This window comes from Lampetra planeri, chromosome 41 (genome assembly GCF_965212315.1).
Source record: "Lampetra planeri chromosome 41, kcLamPlan1.2.h2, whole genome shotgun sequence".
In the NCBI taxonomy this organism is placed as follows: Eukaryota; Metazoa; Chordata; class Hyperoartia; order Petromyzontiformes; family Petromyzontidae; genus Lampetra; species Lampetra planeri.
This window is the reverse complement of record NC_136147.1, coordinates 6,144,975-6,172,506: the sequence shown is the minus strand read 5'-3', so window position 1 is coordinate 6,172,506 and position 27,532 is coordinate 6,144,975. Positions and strand designations below refer to the sequence as shown.

The window sequence follows — 27,532 nt, the reverse complement described above, 5'->3', positions numbered from 1 at the left end:
GTAATGTATAGTGTGTAGCCAGCGAGATAGAACGGTCTACACGAGCTGAGTAATGTATAGTGTGTAGCCAGCGAGATAGAACGGTCTACACGAGCTGAGTAATGTATAGTGTGTAGCCAGCGAGATAGAACGGTCTACACGAGCTGAGTAATGTGTAGTGTGTAGCCAGCGAGAGAGAACGGTCTGCACGAGCCGAGTATGCATACGGTGTAGCCAGCGAGAGAGAACGGTCTGCACGAGCCGAGTATGCATACGGTGTAGCCAGCGAGAGAGAGGCAAAGTCTACACGAGGCGAGAGAGGAGAGTGTAGCAGAGGCGCAGAGTCTACACGAGGCGAGAGAGGAGTGTAGCCGAGGCGCGGAGTCTACACGAGGCACAGAGAGCCGGCAGCACAGAATCCTGAGTCAAGAGAAGTGCGGTGTGAAGAAGAGAGGCCACGCGTTGTATTGTTACAAGTCAAGATTTAATAAAAGAAGTGTGTTCCCGTCAAGGAGTTTCCTGCCGTCATTTTCCAATACTTCATCTGGCGTCAGAAGTGAAACGGGCTTCCAAGTATGGAGACGAGGAAGACCCGTAGGACCCACGGGATTGACCGCGAGGAAGACCTGGACGACTCGGAGCCGCTGGTGGCGGGGGGTGAGGAAGAGGACTTGCCCACGCTGCAGGGTCCGTCGACGGCGCCGGCCGAGCGACCGGGGATAGACGCCGGGCTTCGTGAGGCGCACTCCCGACTGGCGGAGCTGCTGCTCGCCGCCGCGTCCATCTTGGCGGAGATCAGCTCGTCGGGAGGAGCGGGGACGGTGGGGGACATTTTACAAGGTCGCCCCGCAGATTCCCGCCAAAACGGATGGGGGATTCCCGCCATTGCGCCTGGGCCTACTTTTGGCGGGAACGGCGAGCGCCACGTGGTGGTGGGTTCCCAAGCGCGCGCATCGACGTCATCAGCGCGCGAGGGGGTCCGCCATCTTACGTCTGCTGCTGGAGCCGCCATCTTAGACACCGACGGACAGGCGGAGAGGAACCACGAGGCGGATGACTTCATTTTTCAGCAGCGCCTGCCCACGTTGTCATCCTTCAAGGCGGAAGGCGGAGACTGGGGCCAATTTCAGCGAAGGTTTTTGGCGCATCAAGAGATGTCAGCGTGGTCCGATGCTACGGCGCTGCGGGCATTGCCCGCCATGCTGGACGACGATGCGCTCGCGGCCTTCAGGGCTGCACGGAAGTCGGACCGCTCCACGCTGAAGGATGCGCTGGGTTTGTTGGCCAGGGTCTACGGGCCTCCCTCTACATGCCGCCATCAGTTCTACGCAAGACGGAAAGCGGCCACGGAGACCGCGCTGGCCTATCGCACGGCGTTGCTGGCTCTTGCTGATGCTGCGTTCCCTCGGATGGACGAGGAGGGCCAAGACGCGATGGTTTTGGAGCAGCTGCTCAAGTTGGCGCAGGACCTGGGGGTCCCTATCAACACAGCTGACGACATTGATATTTCTTCTTTGAGAGTCGCCACGAGTATTCAAGCGCATGAGGCCCTACAACGGAAGCAAGGCGTTGGTTGCAACGCTGCTGTCGTCGCAGCCCCGGGGTTGGTGGTCGCCGAACCCCAAGTCGTCAGCCCACGAGAGGAGGCGTTCGCCACGGGACGACCAGGGGACTGGAGGCCGGGGGCCCGGTCGCCTCTGCGATCGGGCCGAAAGTCGGAGCAACCAAGATCTACTCCGACCCTCGTCACGTGCTATAACTGCGGCCTCCGGGGCCACGTGGCGTCCGGGTGCCGCGCTCCGCGGCAGCGCGCCATGGGAGCTCGGCTGGACGACGACCGAGAGCCCAAGTCATCTCTACAATCCCCGGCAAGTCGCGGCACCTCACACGCTCGGCCTGTTTATTCGGCACACATGGGACGCCGCGTTGCGGCGGAGGAGGGCCGGTTAAGGTTCGGGGATTCGGTTCGGCGAGGGGGGTTCGGCCGGGACCAGGGAGACATTGAATGGGCGGAATTGGGGCATAGAATTGTGGCTGCTTCGGCGGGTTCGTCCGTTGTTACGGGATCTATTGATGGGGTTGAGATTAGGGTGTTAGTGGACACGGGGGCATCGGCAACTATTATATCGGACCTCATTTATAATATTCTTCCAGTCCAATGTCGTCCGCTGCTTCCAGTGGATGTGCCATTTTACGCCGCTAATGGGGGATCGTTGGGCATTATCGGTCAGGTTAGGGCGTCCATTTGCATTGGAGATATCAAATTATCGGGACCCGTTTTCGTTTCGTCTTCTTTGGCAGTTCCGTGTCTTTTGGGCACTGACTTTTTGGCTAAAATGCCCATTAAAATTCTTATCGATCAACGATGCATTGAACTGCCATCGGGTCGCCGGATTTCATTTTTGACGGGCCCTACTGACATTCGGACGGCGTGCGCTACGATACAAGCGGTGGCGACGCAGACAGTGCAAGTGCCCCCGGGTTCACAGATGTTGATTCCCCTCCGGTTGCGGAAACCATGGGTGAGGGAGGCTTCGGGACAGAGTATGCTTTTGGGTCCTTCTAACAAGGCTGTCGGGGGTCTTGATTTATCGGTGGCTCACACTTTGGTGCGGGCTGACAGGGATCCGTTTGTGATGGTTTTGAACGCGGGGTCGCGACCAGCTGTCATCCCGCAGGGCACCGTGCTGGCTCACGCGGCGCAGGTTCCTGGGGATGATGGGTTGGTTGCGCAGGTGGGCTCGAGCCCCGCGCGGAACGTTGAGCCAAGGGGAGACCTTGAGTGGGTCCATTCGTTATGTGCCGCCTCGGACGATTTGTCGGCGGCGCAGTTGGGTGCGCTGCGCGAGTTGCTCATTGAATTCTCTGATGTATTCAGTAAACATAAGTATGACATTGGGTGCACGGATTTGTTGCACCATCACATTGAAACGGGCGATGCGGCGCCGGTCAGGCTAAATCCCTTCCGACTGAGTCCCGTGGAGAAGGAACATGTTCAGTCGGCTGTTAACGATATGCTAGAAGCCGATATTATTTCACCCTCCTCTAGCCCGTGGGGAGCGCCTATTGTGCTGGTTAAGAAGCAGGACGGGTCCCTGCGATTCTGCGTTGATTTCCGTCGCCTGAATAAGATCTCTGTGGCTGACGCGTATCCGCTCCCCAGGATGGATGAGTCCCTCGATGCATTGTCTGGTGCGCGATATTTTTCGACTCTTGATTTGTTATCGGGGTTTTGGCAGTTGCCGCTCGACGAAGAGTCGAAACCTAAGACAGCATTTCGGACTCCAGGGGGGCTGTTCCAGTTTAACCGGTTACCCATGGGACTTCACTCCTCTCCAGCGACGTTTCAGCGACTTATGGAGCTGGTTTTGTCGGGCTTGCAGTGGGATACATGCTTGATTTATATGGACGATGTCATTGTTTTCAGTAAAACGTTTGAGGAACACCTCCGGCGATTGAGAGGGGTGTTCTTGCGAATGCGATCGGCTAAGTTGAAATTTAAACCGGCCAAATGTCACCTCCTTCGTAGGTCCGTTAGATACTTGGGTCACATTGTCGATTCTTCGGGGATCTCCACCGATCCCGCGAAGACGGATTGTGTCGGTTCGTGGCCGACACCTACGTCCGTTTCCGACGTGCGTAGTTTCATCGGGTTTGCTTCTTATTATCGGCGGTTCGTTGAGCACTTCGCCACTATTGCAAAACCCTTGCACGCTCTAACGGCGAAGGGAGTGAAGTTCAAATGGGGACCGGAGGAGGAGGCCGCGTTTCGCTCCCTCCGGGACGCCTTGGTGGGTGCCCCACCCTTGTGTTATCCCGATTTTGCCAGTCCCTTTTTGCTGGACACGGATGCTAGCAACACGGGCATTGGGGGGGTGCTATCCCAAGTCGTTGGGGGTGTCGAAAGAGTTGTCGCCTACGGTAGTAGGGTGTTGTCTCCGGCGGAGCAGCGCTACTGTGTCACCCGTCGCGAGCTGCTTGCCATTGTTTTTTTTGTGCAGCAGTTTAGGCCATATCTGTATGGTCGTCACTTTACAGTCCGAACGGACCACGCGGCGCTACAGTATTCATTGAGGGTCGCCCAGCCCTCGGGCCAGTTGTCGCGTTGGTTGGAAGTCCTCCAGGACTATCAGTTTACGACTACGTACCGTAAGGGGTTGCGACACACGAATGCCGATTGCTTGTCGCGGTTGTTGCCTTGTGATGAATGCGCGTGTTTGTCGGGATCGGCGCGCTGTAAACCGACGCTTGCGGGGGAGATGGGGGCACTGGCTGCGACAGCGGGCGCACCGAGTGGGGATGATTCCACTGCCTCTCAGGGTCGGGACTCGCTGCTCTCGCTGTCGCTCAGCGAATGGGGCCGCCTCCAGATGGCGGACAGCTCGCTGCTAGCATTGCGCCGCAAGGTTGGGGGTCCCGAGGGGGACCAGGAGCGTACCGGCTCCTATGTACTTGAGCGGGGCGTGTTATTGAAATGGGACAGTTTGTCCCGGCGGAACGCACTCGTGGTGCCTTCCGCTGTGAGGGGGAGGGTTGTCTTGGCGGCACACGAACGCCTCTTGCACTTGGGAGTTAACAAGACGCTTGCCCTGCTTCAGCGTGACTATTACTGGCCGGGAATGGGAAGTGATGTGGTGCATATTCTGAAGGGGTGCGTTGAGTGCGCCAGGCGTAAACCACCGGCCGTGGCAGCTAATCCACCGCTGCAATCTATTCAGGTCTCGCGTACCAACGAGCTCGTTGCACTCGATATTTTGGGGCCCTTCCCAGTCACGCCGAGAGGGAATAAATATTTGTTAGTGGGGGTCGAATACTTTACCCGATGGCCTATGGCGTGGCCTCTCGCTAACCAGTCGGCAGCGGCTGTGACGGATGCCTTCGTCCAGGGCTATGTCCTGGACAAGGGGGCTCCCGAACGCCTGCTGACCGACCAAGGTAAAAATTTTTCGAGTAAATTGTTGCAAGAGGTGTGCGATCTGTTGGGTACCAAGAAGGTGCGTACCTCCCCGTACCACCCGCAGACTGACGGGATGGTGGAGAGACTCCACAAAACCTTGACTTCCATGCTGTGCCAGCAGGTGTGCGAGGCACATGTAGATTGGGACCTGCAGGTCCCGGGAGTCCTTGCCGCGTATAGAATGGCCCCCCATGCAGCTACGGGGTTTTCCCCATTCTATTTGATGTACGGTCGGGAAGCTGACCCGCCAATAGAAACGCAACTTGGCCTGTCCGCTCCACGAACTAATTCTAATTTGGCAGAACATATTAAGTTTAATATTCATAAGCTGACAGAGGCGAGGGAGGCCGCACGGCTTAATTCGCGGGCTCGCCAAATTGCTAATGAACGGTTGCGGGCACGGAAGGTGTCCATGCACGAATGGAAACCAGGTGACAGGGCCTGGCTGCATTGCCCTCAGGCACCCTTGGCTACGTCGCCTAAATTGTTGAGACCGTGGAGGGGACCCGTGGAGGTCGTGCGCGTTGCACGGCCCCAGTGCGTTCAGATAAAGTGGGGAAAGCGCCGGTGGTACGTTCACCCCTCCCGACTGAAACCGTTCTCGCCTCCATATGGCCTCCCCTTGTGTCGTGATGGCCGGGCGTGTGACGTGACCGGCGACCCAGAGGGGGAAATGTCTCTGCCTGATCCACACGTATTGTCGCCTGATCTGCTCCCAGGTGTCTCGGAGCTGACAGCTGCCGATCACCGGCGGCCGGATCTCCGCGGCGGGGCCGGCCCTTTCAGGCCCGTTCCGCGCCGTCTGGAGCGGCCGGAACCGCCGGACGGTCGTCAGTGTCCCGCCCCATACGATGGACCAGCCAGACGGACTCGCGCCAGGTCGTGCTACTTTGCATGACCTGCCTCGTGAGGAGTCGGGGCAGTTGGAGCGCCTCGTCACTGCGTGTAGTCGCAGGGACGTGGGGCGCGTTCGTTTCGAATTTGCTCGTATCGTGTTATTGTTGACTTTTCGCGTTCATTGTCAATCTGTACATAGTTATTCTTGTTGTTGTTGTGTTATGTTACGGGGCACACTCGGGGGGTTATGGGGTTTTTTTTTGTTGGTTGTCGTTTTATCGTCGTGGTTGGTTGTTGTTAGCAGCCGGGCCGGCTGCGAGCTATGTGGGAGGGGGTGATGTAGTGGTGATACGCGCTGGGTGTATATGTCGTGTGCCAGCGCGTATGTACGGGTGTGTGTGTGGTGACGCGCGCTGACGGGGAGGAGCAGGCGTCAGTGCGCGGGTGGGGGTAGTGCTGCTGATTGGCTGTGTGCCGGTGACGCGCCCAGAGGGAGTGATCGGGTAGCAGCGCGGTGTGATTGGTCGGAGAGTGGAAACACGCGCTGAGCGGAACCGGATCGTGGGGATAGCGCGTGGGGATTGGGTAACGGAGGAGCGGTGCCGACGTTGAGGTCCGCATCCGCTCCGTCTCCCGGGAAGAAGGGGTATATAAGGTGATGCACAGAGGAGCAAGGGGCAGAAGTGGAACCATCTAAGAATGAAGACGAAGGTGTAGAGATAGAGCCCGGAGAGGAGAGTAATGGAGAGTAGAAGAGAGTAAGGTATAGTGTGTAGCCAGCGAGAGAGAAAGGTCTACACGAGCTGAGTAAGGTATAGTGTGTAGCCAGCGAGATAGAACGGTCTACACGAGCTGAGTAATGTATAGTGTGTAGCCAGCGAGATAGAACGGTCTACACGAGCTGAGTAATGTATAGTGTGTAGCCAGCGAGATAGAACGGTCTACACGAGCTGAGTAATGTATAGTGTGTAGCCAGCGAGATAGAACGGTCTACACGAGCTGAGTAATGTGTAGTGTGTAGCCAGCGAGAGAGAACGGTCTGCACGAGCCGAGTATGCATACGGTGTAGCCAGCGAGAGAGAACGGTCTGCACGAGCCGAGTATGCATACGGTGTAGCCAGCGAGAGAGAGGCAAAGTCTACACGAGGCGAGAGAGGAGAGTGTAGCAGAGGCGCAGAGTCTACACGAGGCGAGAGAGGAGTGTAGCCGAGGCGCGGAGTCTACACGAGGCACAGAGAGCCGGCAGCACAGAATCCAGAGTCAAGAGAAGTGCGGTGTGAAGAAGAGAGGCCACGCGTTGTATTGTTACAAGTCAAGATTTAATAAAAGAAGTGTGTTCCCGTCAAGGAGTTTCCTGCCGTCATTTTCCAATACTTCACGTGTGTTGAGGTGCAACAGACGACGCAGTTCTTTAGTAGGGGCGGAATGCCAGGATGTATTAAGGGCTAATGCCGGGAACTCATAAGGGCTTACGCCTAACAGTTGGCAACGTGCATTGTCTTTGAGTTGTGCGCCTTTTGGCGTCATCTGGTCCAACACCATGTGAGACTAGGCTCTAAAGAAAGCTGTCTCGGGTGTGAACCAATCAATTTCAAGGACAGTGCATATCATTATCAGAGTTGTGTTTTTTTTTGCATTCCGACCGCAGGTATTGTGGTCAATGCAAACATGACTCCTTGTAAAAAAGGTGTCAGTTTTGTTGCCAGATAAAAGGGTTAAAAACCAATTATCATATTTTGCTACTGGCAAATGAGGTTCCAATGGTATAACGTAGAATCTCCCCAGGGGAAATGGTACTGGGAGGTCCCTCGCGCCTCTCAGGCTATTCGTGCTCTTCCGTCAGCACCGGCCGAGGGGTCATCCATCTCGGTCGGTCGGGCGAAGTAGCCGCCCTAGCCTGGTACTAATTATTCCTTCCCCGGGTCCCGACTCTCTCAACTCCCTTCGATCCTAGGCCCCTCTCGACGACCCCTCTTACGTCACGGGTACCCCCTTATATCCCCGCGTAACATGACGTCATCCACTCTCTTTCCCAGAGTGACATGACGTCATCCACTACTCGTCTACACATGTATACATGTGTGTGTGTGTGCGCATGTGTACATGTGTACATGTGTGTGTGTGTGCGCGGAAGTGTAGTGGTTAGCGCGCTGGGCTATGAACCCGGAGACCCCCACGTTCAATTCCTGCTCATGGCCAACATCGGTGACATATCTGAAACAATCCTGGGCCTCCCCTAGGTCGAGTAAACGTCGCCATTGGGGAGACAAAGGCGGTCGGGCGTAGTGGTGGCCACCCACCCACTTGTCCCAACAGTCTTTCAAGGATATTTGTTTTGTGTGTGTGCGCACGCAGTCCGGGTTGACGCCCATGCACGTGTCTGCCTTCATGGGAAACCTGAACATCGTGCTGATTCTTCTGCAAGGGGGGGCCTCTCCCAACGCCACCAACGTGGTGAGTCGGGCCTTCCCTCTCGACACCTCCGCTCTCGTTCCGCCACGGTGGCGAGTTCATTACTACCTCGCCTGGTATGAACGAGGTCGTAGGTTCGATCACGACCCTGACGCCAGTAGATTTGGAGTTTGCATGTTCTCTCTCCCCATGATCCCGTAGATTTTTCTTCGGGTACTCTGGTTTTCCCTCCAAATTTAGAAACAACATCATGTGTTTAGAGTAGTATTTGGCTGCTATAAATGTCCACGTGATGATAAGCCACTTCGTTAAGCTCTCATTTGTGGCCAGGTGACTTCTGAAAAACAGCTGTACGGCTCAGTGGGCCTTACCTGGAAAAAGATAAATAGTTTAGTTTGCTACGTCCGGCTCGACGGGGTATGGATAATCTCGGGGAGTGGTTGCAGCTTGCTCTGTGTTGGAGCTGACCAGCCTGGGACAGGAGGCCAACATATCCTCTATCGCAGCGATGGGCAAGCTCGGCGAGTTGGCGGGCTTTCAAGCGGTCCTCCTTCACGCGTGGGCACTAATTGTGGCCCCCATGCATCACCCCTAGACACACTGACACTAGGCCACCACTAGGGGCCTTGTGGGAGCCTCTATACCGATAAAGTGGCTTTATTTATTTATCTTTCGATTCCGTTTCGGTGCCGAACCGAATCGGAAGGAAAACTGATGACGTACAGCAAACGTCATCGGAACGGGAAAGGGTTCAAATCGCCCGTGGTGCATTCCCCCCCGCCGCCAACCGCTCGTACTTTCGCGACCAATGCAAGTGGCGTGTGCCGAGCGTCGGCACGCGCATGGGAGAATGCCCCCTGGGAAGTGTGCGAGTTTGCAACGTGGCGGCGTCCCCCGTGATCGGTGGCGAGCGGTGACGAGCGTCTGCTCCGTGTCGCCGTGCGTGCGTGCGTGCGTGCGCAGCGCGGGGAGACTGCTCTGCACATGGCCGCGCGCGCCGGGCAGACGGAAGTTGTGCGCAGCCTCCTTCGGAACGGCGCTCAAGTGGACGCCAAGGCCAGGGTAAGGGCATGCGGTGACACGTTCAGTCGTCAATGAGAAACATAGGTGTGTATGTTGAACTTCTTACGCACCGTACTTAGCCAACCGTGCAAATCAGAGGTGCGGGGGGAAGGACGACAAACTAAACACAACAAGCAGTGCTCAAGAAATGAGTTTCCAATCTAGATTTATAAGTGCATTGCTCCATTGGCTTCCTCATATTGGAAGGAAGAACGTTCCAGATGGCCGCAGAAGCGCATGTGAAAGCGCGCGATGTGGTTACCGTCTTTGTTCAATGGCTCGCCGACAGCCACTGCTGACCGGAGTTTACGTGATGGTTTATGCTTCGGGGTGGTTCAGAGATCGGAGCGCCGAGTCGGCACCGCTGAGATCACGGATTCAAAAATGGATCATCGGTCGATGATCCTGCTTTGCGATGTTTGGGCCAATTCTTATTCGTGAAATGTGTGTTGCGTTTGACCACGGACAGTGAATTCACTCGGTTGTATTGAGGCCTCGATGGATATTTTCCTGGTCGCTGGTAGACAGGCTTTTTGTGCTAAGTTTGTTGTCTTTCCCCTGCACCTCTGTTTAGCGCGGTTGGCTACGTACGGCGCGAAAGAAGTTTCGACATAGACATGCACGTTAAGAGTGGCAACAGCCATAGTTAGACGCAAACCGGATGTGGTGTGCCGGGTGCGAAAATTATTTCCGGGTTCATCTTCTTGGTTCTTTCGGTAAAGTCACGTAGAATGGAAATAATAAAGTAATGAAAATAAAACATAATAAAATAATTCTCACGACGTTTCGGCCACAACGCAAGCAGCCGTCCTCAGGTGAAGAGCAGGTCTGTCGAGTAGACATAGTCAGTAGACAGAGTCAGACTCTGTCTACTCTCACGACGTCAGACTCTGTCTACTCGACAGACCTGCTCTCCACCTGAGGACGGCTGCTTGCGTTGTGGCCGAAACGTCGTGAGAATTATTTTATTATGTTTTATTTTCATTACTTTATTATTTCCATTCTACGTGACTTTACCGAAAGAACCAAGAGGATGAATCCCTGCAGTCACGAAAGCTTTAAATCGAAATTTATTTCCGGGTTGTCGACCCCGGACAGAGCCGGCAACAAACGTGGCTGACGGTTGCTTGGAAGGCCTCCTCCTCCTGCCACAATCAATAACCTGGCAGAGTGAAGAGGAAATTGGGTTATATTTTAAATTGAATTTATATGAATACACACACACACGAAAACACAGCCCTGCTCAATTCCCTCTGCTTTGATTAGAGATGCAGGCAGCCCACGCGGTGGTCCGTGTTTGCTTATTATTTTGTGATTTAAAATTGGTTTACATTGACATTGATTGCTGCGCTGTGCCGCATTGCCACTGATTTACATAAAATCCCCATGCACCCTTCACCCCCCCAGCTCCCCCACGTCCACGACAACTCCAACCAAATCCCTTCTACGATATTTAACCTCGGCCTTTTTTACACTTATAGGGGTTAATTCGAATCAAATCAGCTCATTTACTGTCTTCCAAACGCAGGTGGCTATGGAGCCCTGTCAGAGCAGTGAGCACAGTATGAAGACGCGACAAGATAGCTACGCAGTACGAAGATGTGACCGAGCGTGGTTGCTAGAAACTATCAACGCAGCAGTCGTAGTTTGCCAGCTCTAAAATATTCCCCTCTAGTACCCGATTAGTGCACCTGAGATGCTTGAAGCGGTGGATCAATATTGTTGACGTGCTGTTTGGAAGCGGCAGCCGTCGAGGTGGCCGTGGGCCGTATGATATGAGGAGCCGTGCGAAATGAAGTTCACTTAGCCTAAAATAATTAACTGCCACGGCACGGTCAACATCGGCCGGCTTAAGCCCCTCCCCGCGTGCCGTGGCTGCATAGACAGGAATTCCTCGTAGCGTGTTACCCTAGAGAGAATTCATTCTTGCAAGGCTTCTCGCGTGGCCACGGGGCGAAATTAAGTCTCGCGGGGGCCCGGCATCGTCCAACGATTTACTCTCGGCCGCTTTTTAACGATCGCAAAGAAAAACCCGTGTGACGTGCGTCGTTGCGCGACGCTCAGGAGGAGCAGACGCCGCTGCACATCGCGGCTCGGCTGGGGAAACTGGAGATCGTGCAGCTGCTGCTGCAGCACATGGCGTCGCCCGACGCGGCCACCTCCAACGGGTACACGCCACTGCACGTGGCGGCACGCGAGGGCCACGAGGACGTCACCGCCATCCTGCTGGAGCACGGCGCCTCGCTCGCCGTCACCACCAAGGTCAGGCCTTCGCTCGAGGATCGCGCCGCACCGTGCACGCCACTGCCACCACTGCCACCACTGCCACTACTGCCACCAACACCACCACCAACACCACCACCACCAACACCACCACCACCACGTTGGGGCTCTCTGCGCGTGTCGCTGTATTTGCTGTTCATCGTTGGCAGGGTTCGGAGTCGCTCCTTCGTAGTCGCCAGCAAAGTTAGTTTGTGTTTTGGTTTTCACGACCGCCAGGGTCATCGTCGCAAGGTCAAATCCTTTGTTAATCACTGGTATTGTCAACTAAAACTAAACTATAAATTATTTTTCTATTTACCAGGTAAGGCCCGTTGAGGTATAAAACTCTTTTTAAGAAGCGACCTGGCCACAAATGATAGCTCGACGAAGTGGCTTACCATGTAGAAATTTGTAGCAGCCAAATACGTGATGTTGATTCTAAATGTGGATGGGAAACTGGGGAACACGGAGAAAAATCCACATGACCCACGGGGAGAGAGACATGCAAACTCCAAATATACAGGCATCAGGGTCGGGATTTAAACCCACAACCTCTTGCGTACCAGACGAGGTAGTTAACATATCGCTACCGTATGTTAAGGTCTGCTCTGGTCACCACCAGGGTTGTGCCCATCACCACCAAGGTCGCGTCCGCTCTGGTTACCACCTATGTCAGGTTCTTGCTGGTAGTTGCCACCACCTATGTCAGATCTTCTGCTAGTCACCAACAAAGTTGGAATTTCTCTAGTAGTCATCACCAAGGTGAGATCCTGCCTTGGTAGTCGCCACAGGGGTTACGTCTTCACCGGTACTCATTGCCAAGATCAGGTACTCTCTGGTTATTTCAAGTCTTTTTTGCCTCTTCAACCAAGGTCAGATACCTTGACCCATGTTTGCTTGCTACCTCTACTAAAAGGTCAGACCATCCCCGCCCAAAACCTCCGAATCCACCACCCTCGTTGACTTCTCTGAGCTCAAGCAGTCACTGTGACCCCCCCAGTTCCTTGAACGCGCTGCGCCGTCTCTCTCTCTCTCTCTCCCCACCACAGAAGGGATTCACACCGCTCCACGTCGCATCCAAGTACGGCAAGATGGAGGTGGCCAGCCTCCTGCTGCAGCGTTTCGCTTCCCCGGACGCTGCCGGAAAGGTAGCGCGCCCTGCCCATCCTTCGGTGTCTCGCGCAGGGAAGAGAAACTTCCTGTTGTCCGTTACGACCTTGTTTGCCTCCCTTTGCATCGTAAATCTTAATCGAAAAAAAATCCCGAAGCAGAAGATTGGTGCCAGATACAAGCAGCCACGTTCGCAAATTTGATTTGTAACTTTGACAACAAAATGTAACTGCAACCAATATATTTCGTAACTGTACGTAACTGCAAGTTGCCCAATTAACACCAGACCGCTCTTAGGATTATTATTATGATTCAGTGTAAATACAAAACGAAAATAACTTATCGAGGATATCTAAGGGAGGTGGGAGACACATTCCAAGCCGATGTGTGTGGCTGTCCTGCTTACATTCCCGTGTCTCTAAGGGCTTCTGCCTGGGTGTGAAGGCACAGCTGTTGGTGTCACGATGCTCCGAGACATTTGAGATCTCCAGTGGGATCATACCTGATTTTACGTGCGGAAATTCACTCGTTAACCCTTAAGTGTTTGCTGTGTGCAATCGTCAAAAAAAAGCAGTTATTCATTTATCCATGAGAGCCTCCCGTTAGCCTCCCTGTGGTTGTAAATATTTGGTTTTCCCGCGTACAATTCCATGCATACGTTATGAGCGTAAGAATGGATTGTAATCAGTGAATCAGTGCGTACTTCCGTATCTGATCAATTGTTGGCACCTCAAAGCACCTTGAATTCTGCTCCAAAATCAGCGGCGTAGCGAGTAGCTGTCGAGTGTGCGGGCGGTGAAACTGAACCGGAGCTCGCGGGCAGGAGGGGGAGGGCCAAAGTACCGGACTGTCAGCCACACTGTGCCGCTACCCTAATTTCACTGCATCCACTTTAAAAGTCTTTCGTTGTCTTTCCCACCCAACACAGAATGGGCTGACACCACTGCACGTGGCTTCACACTATGACAATCAGAGAGTAGCTCTTCTACTGCTGGACCAGGGGGCTTCTCCCCACGCGACAGCCAAGGTAAGTACCCGATTACTCGCACAATTCTGGGCCATGCACATATCTAAACTAAAACGAAACTATTTTTATTTGTTATCTTACCAGGTAAGGCCCACCGAGCTATGTAGCTTTTTTTCAGAAGCGACCTGGCCACAAATTATAGCTCAACGAAGTGGCTTATATCATGTGGACATTTATAGCAGCCAAATAATCCAAACGCTTGTTGATTCGAAATCTGGAGGGAAAAACCGGAGGACCCGTAGAAAAATCCCTGCCACCATGCAAACTCCAAATATACAGGCATCGTCAGGATCGGGATTGAACCCACGATCTTCTGTGTACCAGCCGAGGTAGTTACCATATAGCCACCATGGCACCCCTATCTACTCACCCCTTCCCCCTGCTGTTGGGGCAGGGAACCAACATCTTAGGTGGGTGCGCCACTTGTATAACCGGGTGGTAAAAACTGCACAAGTCGCCGTGTCCACCCGTCTGTCTGCACGTCACACTTGCGTGATCAGAACGGCTACACGCCGCTGCACATCGCCGCCAAGAAGGACCAGCTGGAGATCGCGACGACGCTGCTGGAGTACGGCGCCGAGACCAACGCCATCACGCGGCAGGGAGTGGCGCCGCTGCACCTGGGGGCCCAGGAGGGCCACGCCGATATCGCGTCGCTGCTGCTGGCGCGGTACGCCGACGTCAACCATGCCACCAAGGTGAGCATGCGGCTCGCTCGCACCGAATCGCCAAGGTGAGCATGCGGCTCGCTCGCACCGAATCGCCAAGGTGAGCATGCGCTTGCTCGCACCGAATCGCCAAGGTGAGCATGCGCTCGCTCGCACCGAATCGCCAAGGTGAGCATGCGCTTGCTCGCACCGAATCGCCAAGGTGAGCATGCGCTTGCTCGCACCGAATCGCCAAGGTGAGCATGCGCTTGCTCGCACCGAATCGCCAAGGTGAGCGCGCGCTCGCTCGCACCGAATCGCCAAGGTGAGCATGCGCTCGCTCGCACCGAATCGCCAAGGTGAGCATGCGCTCGCTCGCACCGAATCGCCAAGGTGAGCATGCGCTCGCTCGCACCGAATCGCCAAGGTGAGCATGCGCTCGCTCGCACCGAAACGCCAAGGTGAGCATGCGCTCGCTCGCACCGAATCGCCAAGGTGAGCATGCGCTCGCTCGCACCGAATCGCCAAGGTGAGCGCGCGCTCGCTCGCACCGAAACGCCAAGGTGAGCATGCGCTCGCTCGAACCGAAACGCCAAGGTGAGCGCGCGCTCGAACCACATCACCAGGGTGAGTTCAGTCAACCTATGGCACTTGGGTCTGTCCCTTGACCCTTGTCAGCGAGCTTTCAAGACTTCACGTGTCCTCAAAGTGCACTTAGCCTGGCACAATGTCTGTGGTGACGCCACTTAGTAATGAATGGCAGTTGTTATTGTTGCTGCTACAACTGGGCAGACGGGGAGACAACCTGCCTCCAGCAAGAACAAAAAGGGTGGAGGACCGATGCTCACAACGATGAGTCGAGCATCGGGCGGCTTAAACACAGCAAGTTGCCACGCTGGTAAGTGCAGGTGGTGTATCTGACGCCAGTCATCTCGTGTATCATTTCCATTGTACCACTGTGCCGCGCTGGGGTCGTACCGAGCCAACCCGGATCGGACCCGCTGAAGTGTCGCACGCAACGAGCGGAGACGCATTTACGCTGCGTCCTCACATCGCACTGATTAACGTCGCGTGCAACAAGTGCGTCGTTCGCGCTGGCCCCAGGAGATCTCTACGTGAGCATGGCGCTTGACAGAGGTGCTCCTGCGGTTCTGTGTGCGTGTGCAGAGTGGCCTCTCTCCCCTGCACCTCGCAGCTCAGGAGGACAAAGTGAATGTGGCTGAGATCCTGGTTAAACACGGGGCCCACGTCAACGCCACCACCAAGGTGAGGCATCGCGTCCCAACGGCACCAAAGCTTTATGGAAAAGCAACCCCTTCGATTGTGAAAAAATATGTATATATTTGTAACCAAATAGTTTAAATTTACATTGGACGTTGTATATCAGAATTTTACTTGTGTTTTGTTATGGTGCCACGGTGGCAAGATATTACTACCTCGCCTGGTATGTAGGAGATTGTGGGTTCGATCCTGACCAGAGGTCGCAACCGGGTACCCGATACCCGTACCCTACCCGATACCCGGCTACCCGTACCCGACCGGGTACGGGTACGGGTAGCCGTTTGCGACCCTGGTGCGGCCGGGTACGGGTACGGGTAAGGAATCAAAACCCGTTTGCGACCTCTGATCCTGACCCTCATGCCTGTATATTTGCAGTTTGCATGTTCTCCCCGTGGTCCATGTCGATTTTTCTCTCGGTCCCCCAGTTTTTCGCTCCACATTTAGAAACATGCGTTTAGAGTATTTGGCTGCTACAAATTTCCACATGATAATCCACTTTGTCGACCTATCATTTGTGGCCAGGTTGTTCTGAAAAAGCTCTATATAGCTAGTGGGTCTTACCTGGTAAAATAAAAAGATAAATTCTGCAGCAGCAACTTCCCTGCAAGTCCATGAGCCCAGGCCAGATACATGGTGAATTACAGAAAAATGTGTGCTAACCATGTGGATTGAGTGGGGTTATGGAGTAATTCACTCGTATTAAACCACGTAATTCGGTGAAACTAAAAACGTGCTACTTTAAGTGGGTACCAGCATCAGTTCTGGCCCTTGGACTCTTCCCTTTTAACTTGAGATGTGAGGCTTGCTTATGACGAAATGGCTCCTTTCCATCAAAGCTGTTCAATCGATGGAGCCTTTAAAGTTGAGTGTCTTCACTCATGCTGAGAGTTCACATACCATTTAACGCGATGAAATAAACCGATATATGGTGTCCCGATTGTGAAGCGAAAATCAGAAAAAATTGCTCTTCAGCCACAAATTAAATAAAAAACGTCAACATTTATTTGATATGCATGTCAATTTAATACCGTACTCCCAAGATAGCTTTTGCTTAATAATCATCATCATTGAAGTAAATCTGCCCTTCACAGTGTGAAAAGGCGAGAATCCCTGGCCCAGCTGGTATAACCGTGGACGTCGCTAAAGTAAAGCGGAGCCAACAGATGGGGAAAGATTAGCAGAGTCGTTCGCAAACTGTTTACATAGAAATGGAATGCAGAATAGGGATGCCTCAATTATTCTCACATCGAAAACAATCTGATAAAACTGACGTGAAGAACTACGGACCCCCATTAGCTTATGATCACGGTGGTGTATATATTTGTATTCTCCCCCCCCCAATCCCCATTCTCTCTCTTGGCAGTTGGGCTACACGCCCCTGATCGTGGCCTGCCACTATGGAAACATCAAAATGGTGAATTTCCTGCTTCAGCACGGCGCAGATGTGAACAGCAAGACCAAGGTGATGGACGTGTTCATCGCGGATTTGTACAGTCCTGTGTGCTGTAGCATGATCCGATTCCATCATCCGCTGAACTGGCTACCCAGCACCACGTTGGCGAGACGTTAACTCCTCCGACTGGTATACAGGAGGTCGTGGGTTCGATCCCGACCCTGATGCCTGTATATTTGGAGTTTGCACGTTCTCCCTGTGGTCACGTGGATTTTTTTTCCCGTGTCCTCCATAAATTTCCAAATGATAAGCCACTTCATTGAGCTGTCATTTGTGGCGAGCTGTTACCGTGCGGCACCAAGCTACTTTTGCACACGGCCCGCAAACGGGCCGTTAGTGTGCCAGTCGGGGGCGATGATTTACCACGGTGTTAAAAATTCACCAATGCTTGATTGGTTACCCTGAACCGTGACTTCTGATTGAATCGCGAGGGACAAAGTTTCTTACTCTCAGTTCTTTCGGTAAAGTCACGTAGGTAAAAAAATGAAATTAAAATTAATACAAATAAAACAATAAAAATCACGACGTTTCGGAGGCAACACAAGCTTCCGTCTTCAGGTGAAACTGTCACCTGAAGACAGAAGCTTGTGTTGCCTCCGAAACGTCGTGATTTTTATTGTTTTATTTTTATTAATTTTAATTTAATTTTTTTACCTACGTGACTTTACCGAAATAACTTAGAGTATGAATCCTTGCAGTCACGAAAGCTTCAAATCTAAAGTTTCTTACATTGCCCGGTATTTACAAGACGGAAGCTCTTTATACTTTGGGTTGCGCCTTTAAACGCTGCCGCGATAAAGCTCACGATGGCGTGCGCGATGGTTTTCACCGAGTGTCCAGCAACAATTAGCGCCATTGCGCTTAGCGACTACCTGCCTTCAAGGTCGTGCACACACACCTGTGCACGGTCAACTGTATAGCACGAAATTCTTGTCATGTTCCACCTAATTTATTTTTAAAATGCCCACGATTTGTGGAAGGTGGTTGTGTATCTTTTGTGAAGCCAGGCCAATGTCACACCACAGTTGAAGCCCTATGTTCGAGTCCCAGATGGGACGCGCTTAAAGCTGGCTCAGTATTAAGTGGGTCAAAGCTGCTTTAATGAGAGCGTGGGCTGTGCGGTATGCTGGACGCCACGCGGGAGCCAGGCTGTGCTGTCGCGGGAGTGGCTCTGATGCATAAATCCAGGAATGGTTTTGTGGGTTTTTATAAAACGCGTCATGAGTAACGGTGGAACAGCGCATCAATCCATCGGTTATTATTGTTATTGATGCATCGAACCGTGCACGTTTTCATCAAAGCTTTTGGATTTCCGCCGTGGTGAAATGGTGAGCACCTTCGGACTTGCAATGCAGAGGTCGCAATTAAATTTTAATAATGGGGTAAGCTTCTTAAATCCCTCCCGCTTTTGTACTCCAAGCAGTCTAAATGGGGACGCCACAGTTAACGAGGCAGGTCATGTGCAGTGGGGTAAACTGTGGGGACTTCCACCTCTTCCAAGATGTCTCGTCAGCGTGGAAGAGTAGGCCAAATACCCTCTACTAGACGGTCTCTCTAAAGCTCCTGCCTCTAGTGGAGGCCCTTCTGCCAGCGGTGGCGTGAGCAAGCAATCGCAGGGTTGCATCTTGACCTTTTTTTTAAGATTCCTCTAGTCTTTATGTACATACATGAATGCCAGAGGGCATCACTTAATGCTAGAAAACTAACCTCTGGACAGTGAGCGATGTTGTACGTAATGGGTTCTCCTAACCCCTCCAAATACTGGAGACACCACCGTTCACCACAACGCAAAACAGAATTGATTAATGAATCAAATCGGTTCCTGAAATGAGGATAATTAATTGAATTGCTGATGGGTCAATCATTGCTCACCCAGTAGTGAATAAGAAAAATAAAAATAATCCTCGCAGCAAATGATTGAATGAACTAAGCGGTCAACAAGGGAATGTGTAATGAGGTTGTAGAGCCATGTATTTAATTTCCGTTCTCTCTCTCTCTCCCTCTGGCGACGCTGCAGAATGGATACACCCCACTGCACCAGGCTGCACAGCAGGGACACACGCACATCGTAAATCTGCTGCTCAAGTGTGGTGCGCGCCCCAATGACGTCACCGTGGTGCGTGACGTGGCGATGCTCCCTCCCACCCACGCACACAAACAAAGATCCCCCATGCAGCCTGCACAGGCTCTTTTGGGACCATTGATTGTTATTTAGAACCTATTAAGCGCAGACAGGTTGCACAGGAAGGCGGAATAGCCAAGGACCTTGCTGTGGAAAACCAGCAACCAGGTACTCATTTAGGGCCGAGTGTACGTGTAGGGAGACCACTGATGTTTAGCTGTGGCTGACCTCACATGCATGCTACCAGATTGGGTATGTCCAGCGTGATTTGTTTTGGCTGAAGGCACAAGCATGAGCAGCACAGCATGGGAAGACCTTCATCCAACAATGGCTTGACAATGGGCTGTAATTTATTATTGTTACATTGCGATGCTAATTGTGAATGTGGAAAGTATTGTTTTGGGCTGTTCTTTATTCGCCATTGGCTCCGTCAGCAAACATCAAAGACACAGATATGTCAAAATTGTTGCTTGTGGCGGAGTAAATTGTATCACCCAATTTTCAAATTAATCTGCATAGTGGGCTAAATGTGCATTATAATAGCATTACAGTGACCTAAGAACCTTGGGCATGTATAGTCTGTGCTCATTACCGCTTTAGAGGCATGGGTTATCAATCATGCCCTCATTTAAGCTCGACGGATCGCTCGTGACTCATGAGCAGGGTTGTGATTGAACGTGTGTTTACATCGCTTTCTGGCCACTCTGTCGCGTTGGTCAGTCGGGTTTGGCTCAAAGGTCAGCCGGCACGCATGACGCAAAGCCCATTAGCACGGGGTCGAAGGTCACAAGCCCGCGACATGTGCCAAACTAATTCTTGAAAGGAATTGTCGGAAGTGCTCCATCTGCTGCAAGGTACGTGTGCAGGGCTATGAAATGTAATTGAAATCGGTAAGCCTCCGTGCAACAATGTCATAGTTCAAAGCTGAACGGCATGAACCCTCTCCTGAATCCCTCGCGTGGCGAGCAGACCTCGTGGACATATTGCTGAACGTACTTCAACATCTCATGTTTGAAATTGCTCTCTGCAAACAATATTTGCTTCAGTTGTAAAACTGATGGTGAATCTCAAAAATCCCTCCCTTAAGCCAAGACATCATCATGCACTGCAACACTGCATTTAAATCTACCCCCAAGAATATGTTAACCTACAAATAGCAGTGATTATTTTTGCCGTGATTGTTACCTTAATCTGGCAGCCAATCTTAATGCGCTGTCATCTATTTAAATAAATAACATACGTCGATATTTTGAGTTGACGCACAGTAATTGCGCATTCATCTCACTGGCTGGGGTGGTTGCGAAATGGGCGCTGTCCGTGGTGCTGAATTAGACTTTGGTTGCAGTGGGTAGCGCCTCCTGGTGGCTGGCAGTAGTTCGGTATTTTTTTCAATTATTATTTTCCCAGGGAAGGCCCACTGAGCTTCAGAAATGACGTGGCCACAAATGATAGCTCAACGAAGTGGCTTATCACATAGAAATTGATAGCAGCCAAATACTCTAAATGCGTGTTGATAAATGTGGACGGAAAAACCGGAGGTCCCGGACAAAAATCCACGCGACCACAGGGGAGAACATGCAAACTCCGAATATACAGGCATCAATACATTGTTACGTGGATAAACAGCGTAATACCGCACAAACACACAAGTGGTGACGCAAGGTGATGCGCTGGTTCGGAATCGCCTCCGTCCTGCTGCGTGACGCCAGCGGCACGACCGCAACACAGCGAATCGCGAACGTCCAAACGAACATAATGTGACGGAGTCGTGCGTCGTCCGTTCCGATTTTTCCCCCTTCGCTGCCCAGAACGGGAACACAGCCCTGGCCATCGCCCGTCGCCTGGGCTACATCTCGGTGGTGGACACCCTCAAGGTCGTGACAGAGGAGACCATCACCTCCACAACTGTGAGCAACCTCTTCAGTCGGGGCGATTGTGTGTGCCCTGCCCCTGCGGCGTCACGGGGAGGGAAAGTGGTGGTGGTGGTGGTGGTGGGGGGGGGGGAGACTGCTACATTCATACAGTGATGTAATCAAATGTAGCATGCAAGAAAGACATAATCAGGTCGTATAATTACTCTTTCTTATGCTGAGGGTTTAACGTTTAACACTTCGTGTGTCGTGCATGCCTCCCTGAGTATGTGTGCGTCTGTGTGTATATCTGTGTGTCTGTACGTGTGTGCGTGTCTGTGTGCGTGTGTCTGTGTGTGTGTTGTGGGGAGCTGTAGTGTAGCGGTTAGCGCGCTGCGCTATGAACCTAGCGACCCGGGTTCGATTCCCGCTCACGGCCAACACCAGTGACGATTATCTGAACCGGTCCTGGGCCTCCCCTAGGTTGACTTAGCCTGAAATGAGTACCTGGTGTGGTGTGTAAACATCGCCACTGGGGAGACAAAGGCGGTCGGGCGTGGTGCTGGCCACCCACCCCCTCGTGTACCGTGCCGGCCTTCATAGGTGCTCGCTAACAGCACTTGCCCCTACAGTCTGTTAAGGATACACGGGGGATCTTTTGTCTGTGTATGTGTGTGTGCGTCTGTGTATGTGTGCGTATAGACAATCACAGAGAAACACAAACTGAACGTGCCAGAGACGATGACAGAAGTCCTGGAGGTGTCCGACGATGAAGGTACCGCATTCACGCAGTACGATTGATCCATAAGTGCGCGCGCACACACACGTACAGCCGCACACATCGCGTTCTTTTCAATTCACATGAATTTTGTTGCACTCATTTTAATTTGATGCCTTTTGAATGAACGTGAAGCTTGATTTGCTTCAGTTTTCAACGATTATTTTTTTGTAAGTCATATTCTTGATTATTATTATTTATACAATGTCATTCATTTGTGGTGGTGACGTCCTGTTCTTGTTGCTGTTTAGAGCGTAAAATCTCTGTGCCAGAGAGGGTCAGTGATGGGGAGTATATTTCAGAGCCTGAAGAAGGTACTTGGTTGTTGTGGGGTTTGGCGCGGGGTCTCTCTTTCTCTCTCTCTTCAGCAGTGGTGTTGTAACCTGCGGCGTCTCATAACTCTCAGTTTCACAATGCCACAAAATTCCACACTAGGACTCGCCATTTTCCAGAAACACATGCAAGGTAGCAGCTGGCTTATTGTCTGGAAGGCTATGGCCAAAATGGCACTGGGCTTTATTATTGAGCAACAAGCTCCGTGGAAAAGGCTACCCTTCCTGGCGGTGATCTCAGAGCGTCAGCTGTGAATTAAATTTAAGATGCAACCCACAGACACGAACAGCTCTGATATTGTAGGTGAGCGCCTAGGCCGTGTGTCCCAGGCTGTGCGGCAATATAATGAAGTGCCATTGCTATCACTCCTATAATGTTTCTAACAATACCGTTGGTATTTACTCAGAAAGGCCTCAGAGTCTCGCGTCTTTTCGTAGGTTTCTTGCACGAGCATATGTGGCCATGTTCATATGAAATTTGATTATCAATTCAGAATATAAAATCCGATTCTGATGATTACAAAAAATAATCATTGCATTACCATGCGCCGAACACACGTTTAGCAGGGCAGTGTCAACAATTGCAGCAGTTACCGTGTACGAGCGACATTTCAAGTGATGGAGTGACAAAATAATGGAGTGACATTGCTATCACTCCTGTTTGGTTCTTTCGGTAAAGTCACGTGGGTAGAAAAATAAAACAAAATATGTAACCTCTTGCTGTAACAGCTCTCTCGCTGGTTCAGCAGTTCTGCTGCTGGATTATTATTTTTTCTGCCCGAGGATGACCGCTTGTGTTGCGATCAAAACGTCGTGATGTATTATTTTTATTTTGTTTTATTTTTCTACCTCCGTGACTTTACCGAAAGAACCAAAGAGTATGCACTCCTGTAATGTTTATAACAATACCGCTGGCCGTTATGTAATGGTCGATGACGCAGTTATTTCAGCGAGAGTCCTGAATGGGAATTTCTTTGTGTCGTATGATGCCGTCTGGAAGCGAAGTTGACGTTTGGAGCGCTACGCCACCACTGCTGCACGGTTTCTCGCTCCGGCTTGCAAAGGTTTTTCTTGGCTCTCTCTGCTCCTGAGCTGCCCCTAAGACCGCGATGCACGAGGGCAACTTTAGGGAAATTGTTTGCGCCCAACAGGTGGCGAGATGTTAACTGCCTCGCCTAGCATACAGGTGGTTGTGGGTTCGATCCCGATCCTGACGTCTGCTATATATATGGAGTCTATGTTTCTACACCCCGTGGTTACGTGGATTTTTCTCCGGGTCCTCTGGTTTTTACCTCCACATTTAGAAACATGTGTTTAAAGTATTTGGCTACTATAAATTTCCATGTGATAAGCCACTTCGTTGAGCTTTCATTTATGGCCAGGTCGCTTCTGAGAAAAGAGCTATATAGCTCAGTGGGCTTTACCTGGTAACATAAAAAAAAAGTTTAGTTTAATAGTTTTAGCATAATTTTCCGTCGTAAAAAAAAATCTGGACACATCTGGTCTACTGCCCCTTTGAGTGGGCAACTGGGATATGCAACTTCTAATCAAATCACACACAGAGGTCATGTGACTTACTCCACTTGTGTGCTCTGGAGACCAATCAGTGTTCATCAGACACATTTTTTCAACAAACACTTTGCATTGGTTATTCATAAACTTGCAGTCTGCAGGCCGCAAGGCTCTCGGAGCAGTCGGGCCTAGCGATGGCGCTCCAAGAGACGTGGCTCGTCGAGACATGAAGAGATACAGATGAGTGAGCTTAAAGCAACATTAAGGAGAGAAATGTAGATAAGGGGCACAGATAAGTGCTCACACCTACAGATTTTATGATGTCACAACGCCGTGTGATATCATAACGCGTGTACGTGTGACGTGACGACACATGGCACTCGTTCATTTAACTGCGTGTCCCACCGGAATATTATGTCTGAAGAATCCCTGCTCTTTAAACGGTTTCCACACCAAGTTGCCGTAGTTGCGCACTGGTTGACAGTTGCCGGCAATGATTAACAATTTCCATAAAATTGCCCTGGTCTATCGCGGCGTGAGCCGGTTGTGCTTCTCTTGGGGCCAATGCTTTACGAACTTGCTTGGCGGAGGGGATGCGAGAACAACAAGCAGTGATCAACTAACCATCACTAAAACGACAAAGCAGAGCGTCCAACAGAAAATCGTCAGGACATCCTCAAAATCCTCAGCAGTGAAATCAGCTGCTCATGATTATACAGCATCGTCACAATCGTACATAATGAGCTTTTCAGCAATTCACGAATCACACCCCCCCTCCCCGCTCCCATCCTCACATCCTCACGTGAGGATGGGAGCACTCCATGCCATACATCTTTGCTTCTAGCCCACCAGACCAACCAAACTGGCTCCGATCCATTGTTAGAGACTTGCTAGTGCACACAGCTGCAAGCATCATACCATAAATTTAACATCATTAGATTTGGCGTTGTTGCATTCTGACATTGAAACATCTTGCACGGAAAACCCGTACTCTACGTGGTGATGGTGTTGCCATGGCCATGGTGGTGTTTTCCATGGCAATGTTGATGTTGCCATCAAGGTATAACGTTGCTATGGTGATGGTACTTTTGCCCTGGCAACGGTGACGTCGCCCCGGCAGTGGTGGCGTTGCACTGACAATGTTGCCGTGGCGACGTTATTGCCTCGGCGATAATGATGGTTTTGCCGCGGCAATCGTGTTTCTGCGGCTCCCTGGTTGCTAGGTGAGGACACGATGACGGGCGATGGCATGGAGTACCTGAGGGCCGAGGATCTGCGTGAGCTGGGAGACGATTCCCTGCCTTCGAGCCACTTCTTGGAGGGCAGCACGGGCTACAGCATGGGCTTCGGCAACTGGCCCACACGCTCCGGAAGGTACGGCTGCCACCCCTCTCGCTGCTTACAAACTCCGCCAACGCCACCGCCGTCCCCATACACCGTCCGAGACTTCTGTTTCAACGTTGCTTGTGAACATTGCACAATTGTCTTTCAGGCTGCACTTGATGTCTTGTCGTACTTCCACTGCCGTTGCCACTATTATTTCACTGTCGATTTTAAATGTTTGTACACGTGTCGTTGTTACGCGCTTGCTGCGCGAGTGTCAATCGGCGAGATGTTGCATATTAAGGGATTGTCCAGGTGAAGTATATTAATAAATAAAATTATCGATCATCACTTACTCCACTGCTGACGCATACAATGCAGCCACCACCGCTATTTATTTCAATTGTCGCTGTCATGTGACCAGAACCACGTTGCGCCAGTCATCTTGACTGCGTGGCCAATCACATTGGGGCCTGTGACGTAAATTAGCTGGCCTCCACATTGCCGCGAGTAAAATAAGTCATGCGAAAGGTCAAAACAATAAGAAAGGAGTGGTCATCATCAAAGCGCTTTTGTATCTGTAACTTAAATATCTAAAAGTAATTTATGACGATAATTGTGGCTCCCTGCGATTGGCCATTGTAGGCAATGATAGCTCACCGCAGTGAGGCTAACAAGAAATCCAGTGCTGGATGAAGGCCTTCCCCACTGCTGTGATGCCATGGGTGATGTTTGACCATACTCGACTCAACTGGGCAGTGCATGCGAACGAACCTAAGAGACCCCCCCGATGAAGCCTGTGTAAGCATTTATTCTGCAGCCAGGCAGTTGAAGCATCTGTGAAAAGAACGTTACAGCGTCTGAGACGGCACTTTGTGCTTTTGTTCGTGGCCAGCCCCGGTAACAGCTTTCCCAGAAAACAATTTGCGCCAAAATCAATGAGCGGAAAATTCACTCTCACGCTGCAAAGCCCTCTGTTCACGTGCGCCATTTATCTCCTACGTTTTCCATTCCCTTGCCTCATGCAGCACCATCACCAGGTAAGCCAGCGCTCGCTTCACCATTCTGCTCGCTCCTCCTCCTGCACCGCACCAGCCGTACCACAGCTTCCCCTACCGCTTGCCCCGGCCTCCCCACTCATGACATGCCATGCCTTGATTTCATTTTGTCGGGTCTTGTTGAGAGGCGGGAATGTTGTTTGTGCCATTTGACATGCCCATTTTTTTTGCTAACGCTATAATTTTTTGTTTTTTTGTTTGTTTTTGTTTGTTTATCCATCTCCCATTACCGTGCTCGTTCCATCGTCTCGCCGGTGCCGCCCCACCTGCTTGGTTTCCATGGAAACGCCAACATTCCCGCTTCTTCCTCCGTGCACCCGGTTGCTGTGGAAACGACCCCTGTCCTCACATCCCTCGCCCCGGCCCACCACGGAAACCTGGTCCTTCCCGCACCCTCCATCCTCATCCCGGTTACCGTGACAACATCCCCTCTCTCATCTCCATCCCATGTCTCCATTTCTCTACCCTGACCCATGGATAAAAAAAACCTTTGCTCCTCCACTCCTGGAATCCGCTCCATCCATCCCCACAATGGTGACCAACACTCACTTGCTTTATGGGTTTAATTTATTTTTCCTCCCGGCCGGTGTCGGTGGACGGGCGGTCACACGCACAAAAATACAAACCGCTCAGCCTCCGCTCGTTCAGTTCCGACAGGTCGTACTCGCTCGGACGGGGCCCCTACTCGCGCGAGGCCACGCTCATCGAAGAGTTCACCGCAGCCGCCACCATCACCCAGGTGAGGAGCGTGCGGGGGAACGTGCGGGGGAGCGTGCGGGGGAGCGTGCGGGGGAGCGTGCGGGGGAGCGTGCGGGGGAGCGTGCGGGGGAGCGTGCGGGGGAGCGTGCGGGGGAGCGTGCGGGGGAGCGTGCGGGGGAGCGGGGTGGACAGCGTTGGGGGGTGGGGGGGTAGTGGTTTGCGGAGACGAACGGTGTCGCCGCACCGTGACGAGAGCGGGAGGTCGGGTCGAGCGGCCTCGCCGACTCGGGACATGCGCTGTGCCGCTTCGTCTAGTTGGCCGCACCCAAGGAGGAGGAGGAGGAGGAAAAAGGCGTGGGAGGGATGCCCACCAGTTGGGCACCCGTCGAAATCCTGGACAACGTGGCGTTGTCGTCCAGCCCCATCCACTCCGGGTGGGTCACGTTGTTCCTCGGAGCCCAACGCATACCACACGCACGCGCCCACACGTATCATCGTAATAATGATGCAGGGCCTCCCGCCCCACTGCCGTGTTGGCTTGGGCGATTTATTCACTGTACATCAACACGCTGGGCAGTGCATGTTGATGAAGGGGAGTTGCCCGGTGCCAGTTAAGATGTCGCACGCCATAAATGTTACCCGTGTTGAGGAATCAAACAGTAGAAGATATCTATCAGAGGTACACGACAAGAGTAGCAGGAGTTCCATAAATAATTTAATTAATAAATAGAATGCCAGATGAATGATAATGAGTTTGGGGCACCTTGGGAAGAACGTCTTAAATCGGTGTCTATCACCTGCTGTGACATGGATCAGAAACGTAGCCGTCGA

General features: G+C 52.2%; 1 protein-coding gene across 8 annotated transcripts in view; it reads left to right on the top strand.

Annotated features, from left to right (window-relative positions):
* The window catches only part of LOC144732126 (ankyrin-2-like), a 252,711-nt gene that overhangs the window by 176,812 nt on the left and 48,367 nt on the right, over positions 1-27,532 (top strand). For 7 of the 8 annotated variants that reach the window (XM_078613424.1, XM_078613425.1, XM_078613423.1 and 4 more), the window contains exons 12-26: positions 8,129-8,227; positions 9,149-9,247; positions 11,312-11,509; positions 12,559-12,657; positions 13,548-13,646; positions 14,147-14,344; positions 15,461-15,559; positions 16,938-17,036; positions 19,045-19,143; positions 20,958-21,056; positions 21,702-21,774; positions 22,029-22,091; positions 24,845-24,995; positions 26,636-26,741; positions 27,017-27,135. In XM_078613424.1, the coding sequence (XP_078469550.1) occupies positions 8,129-8,227; positions 9,149-9,247; positions 11,312-11,509; positions 12,559-12,657; positions 13,548-13,646; positions 14,147-14,344; positions 15,461-15,559; positions 16,938-17,036; positions 19,045-19,143; positions 20,958-21,056; positions 21,702-21,774; positions 22,029-22,091; positions 24,845-24,995; positions 26,636-26,741; positions 27,017-27,135 (1,700 nt within the window). The remainder of the gene's footprint in view (positions 1-8,128; positions 8,228-9,148; positions 9,248-11,311; positions 11,510-12,558; positions 12,658-13,547; positions 13,647-14,146; positions 14,345-15,460; positions 15,560-16,937; positions 17,037-19,044; positions 19,144-20,957; positions 21,057-21,701; positions 21,775-22,028; positions 22,092-24,844; positions 24,996-26,635; positions 26,742-27,016; positions 27,136-27,532) is intronic. The other variant, XM_078613421.1, reaches the window with a different exon arrangement.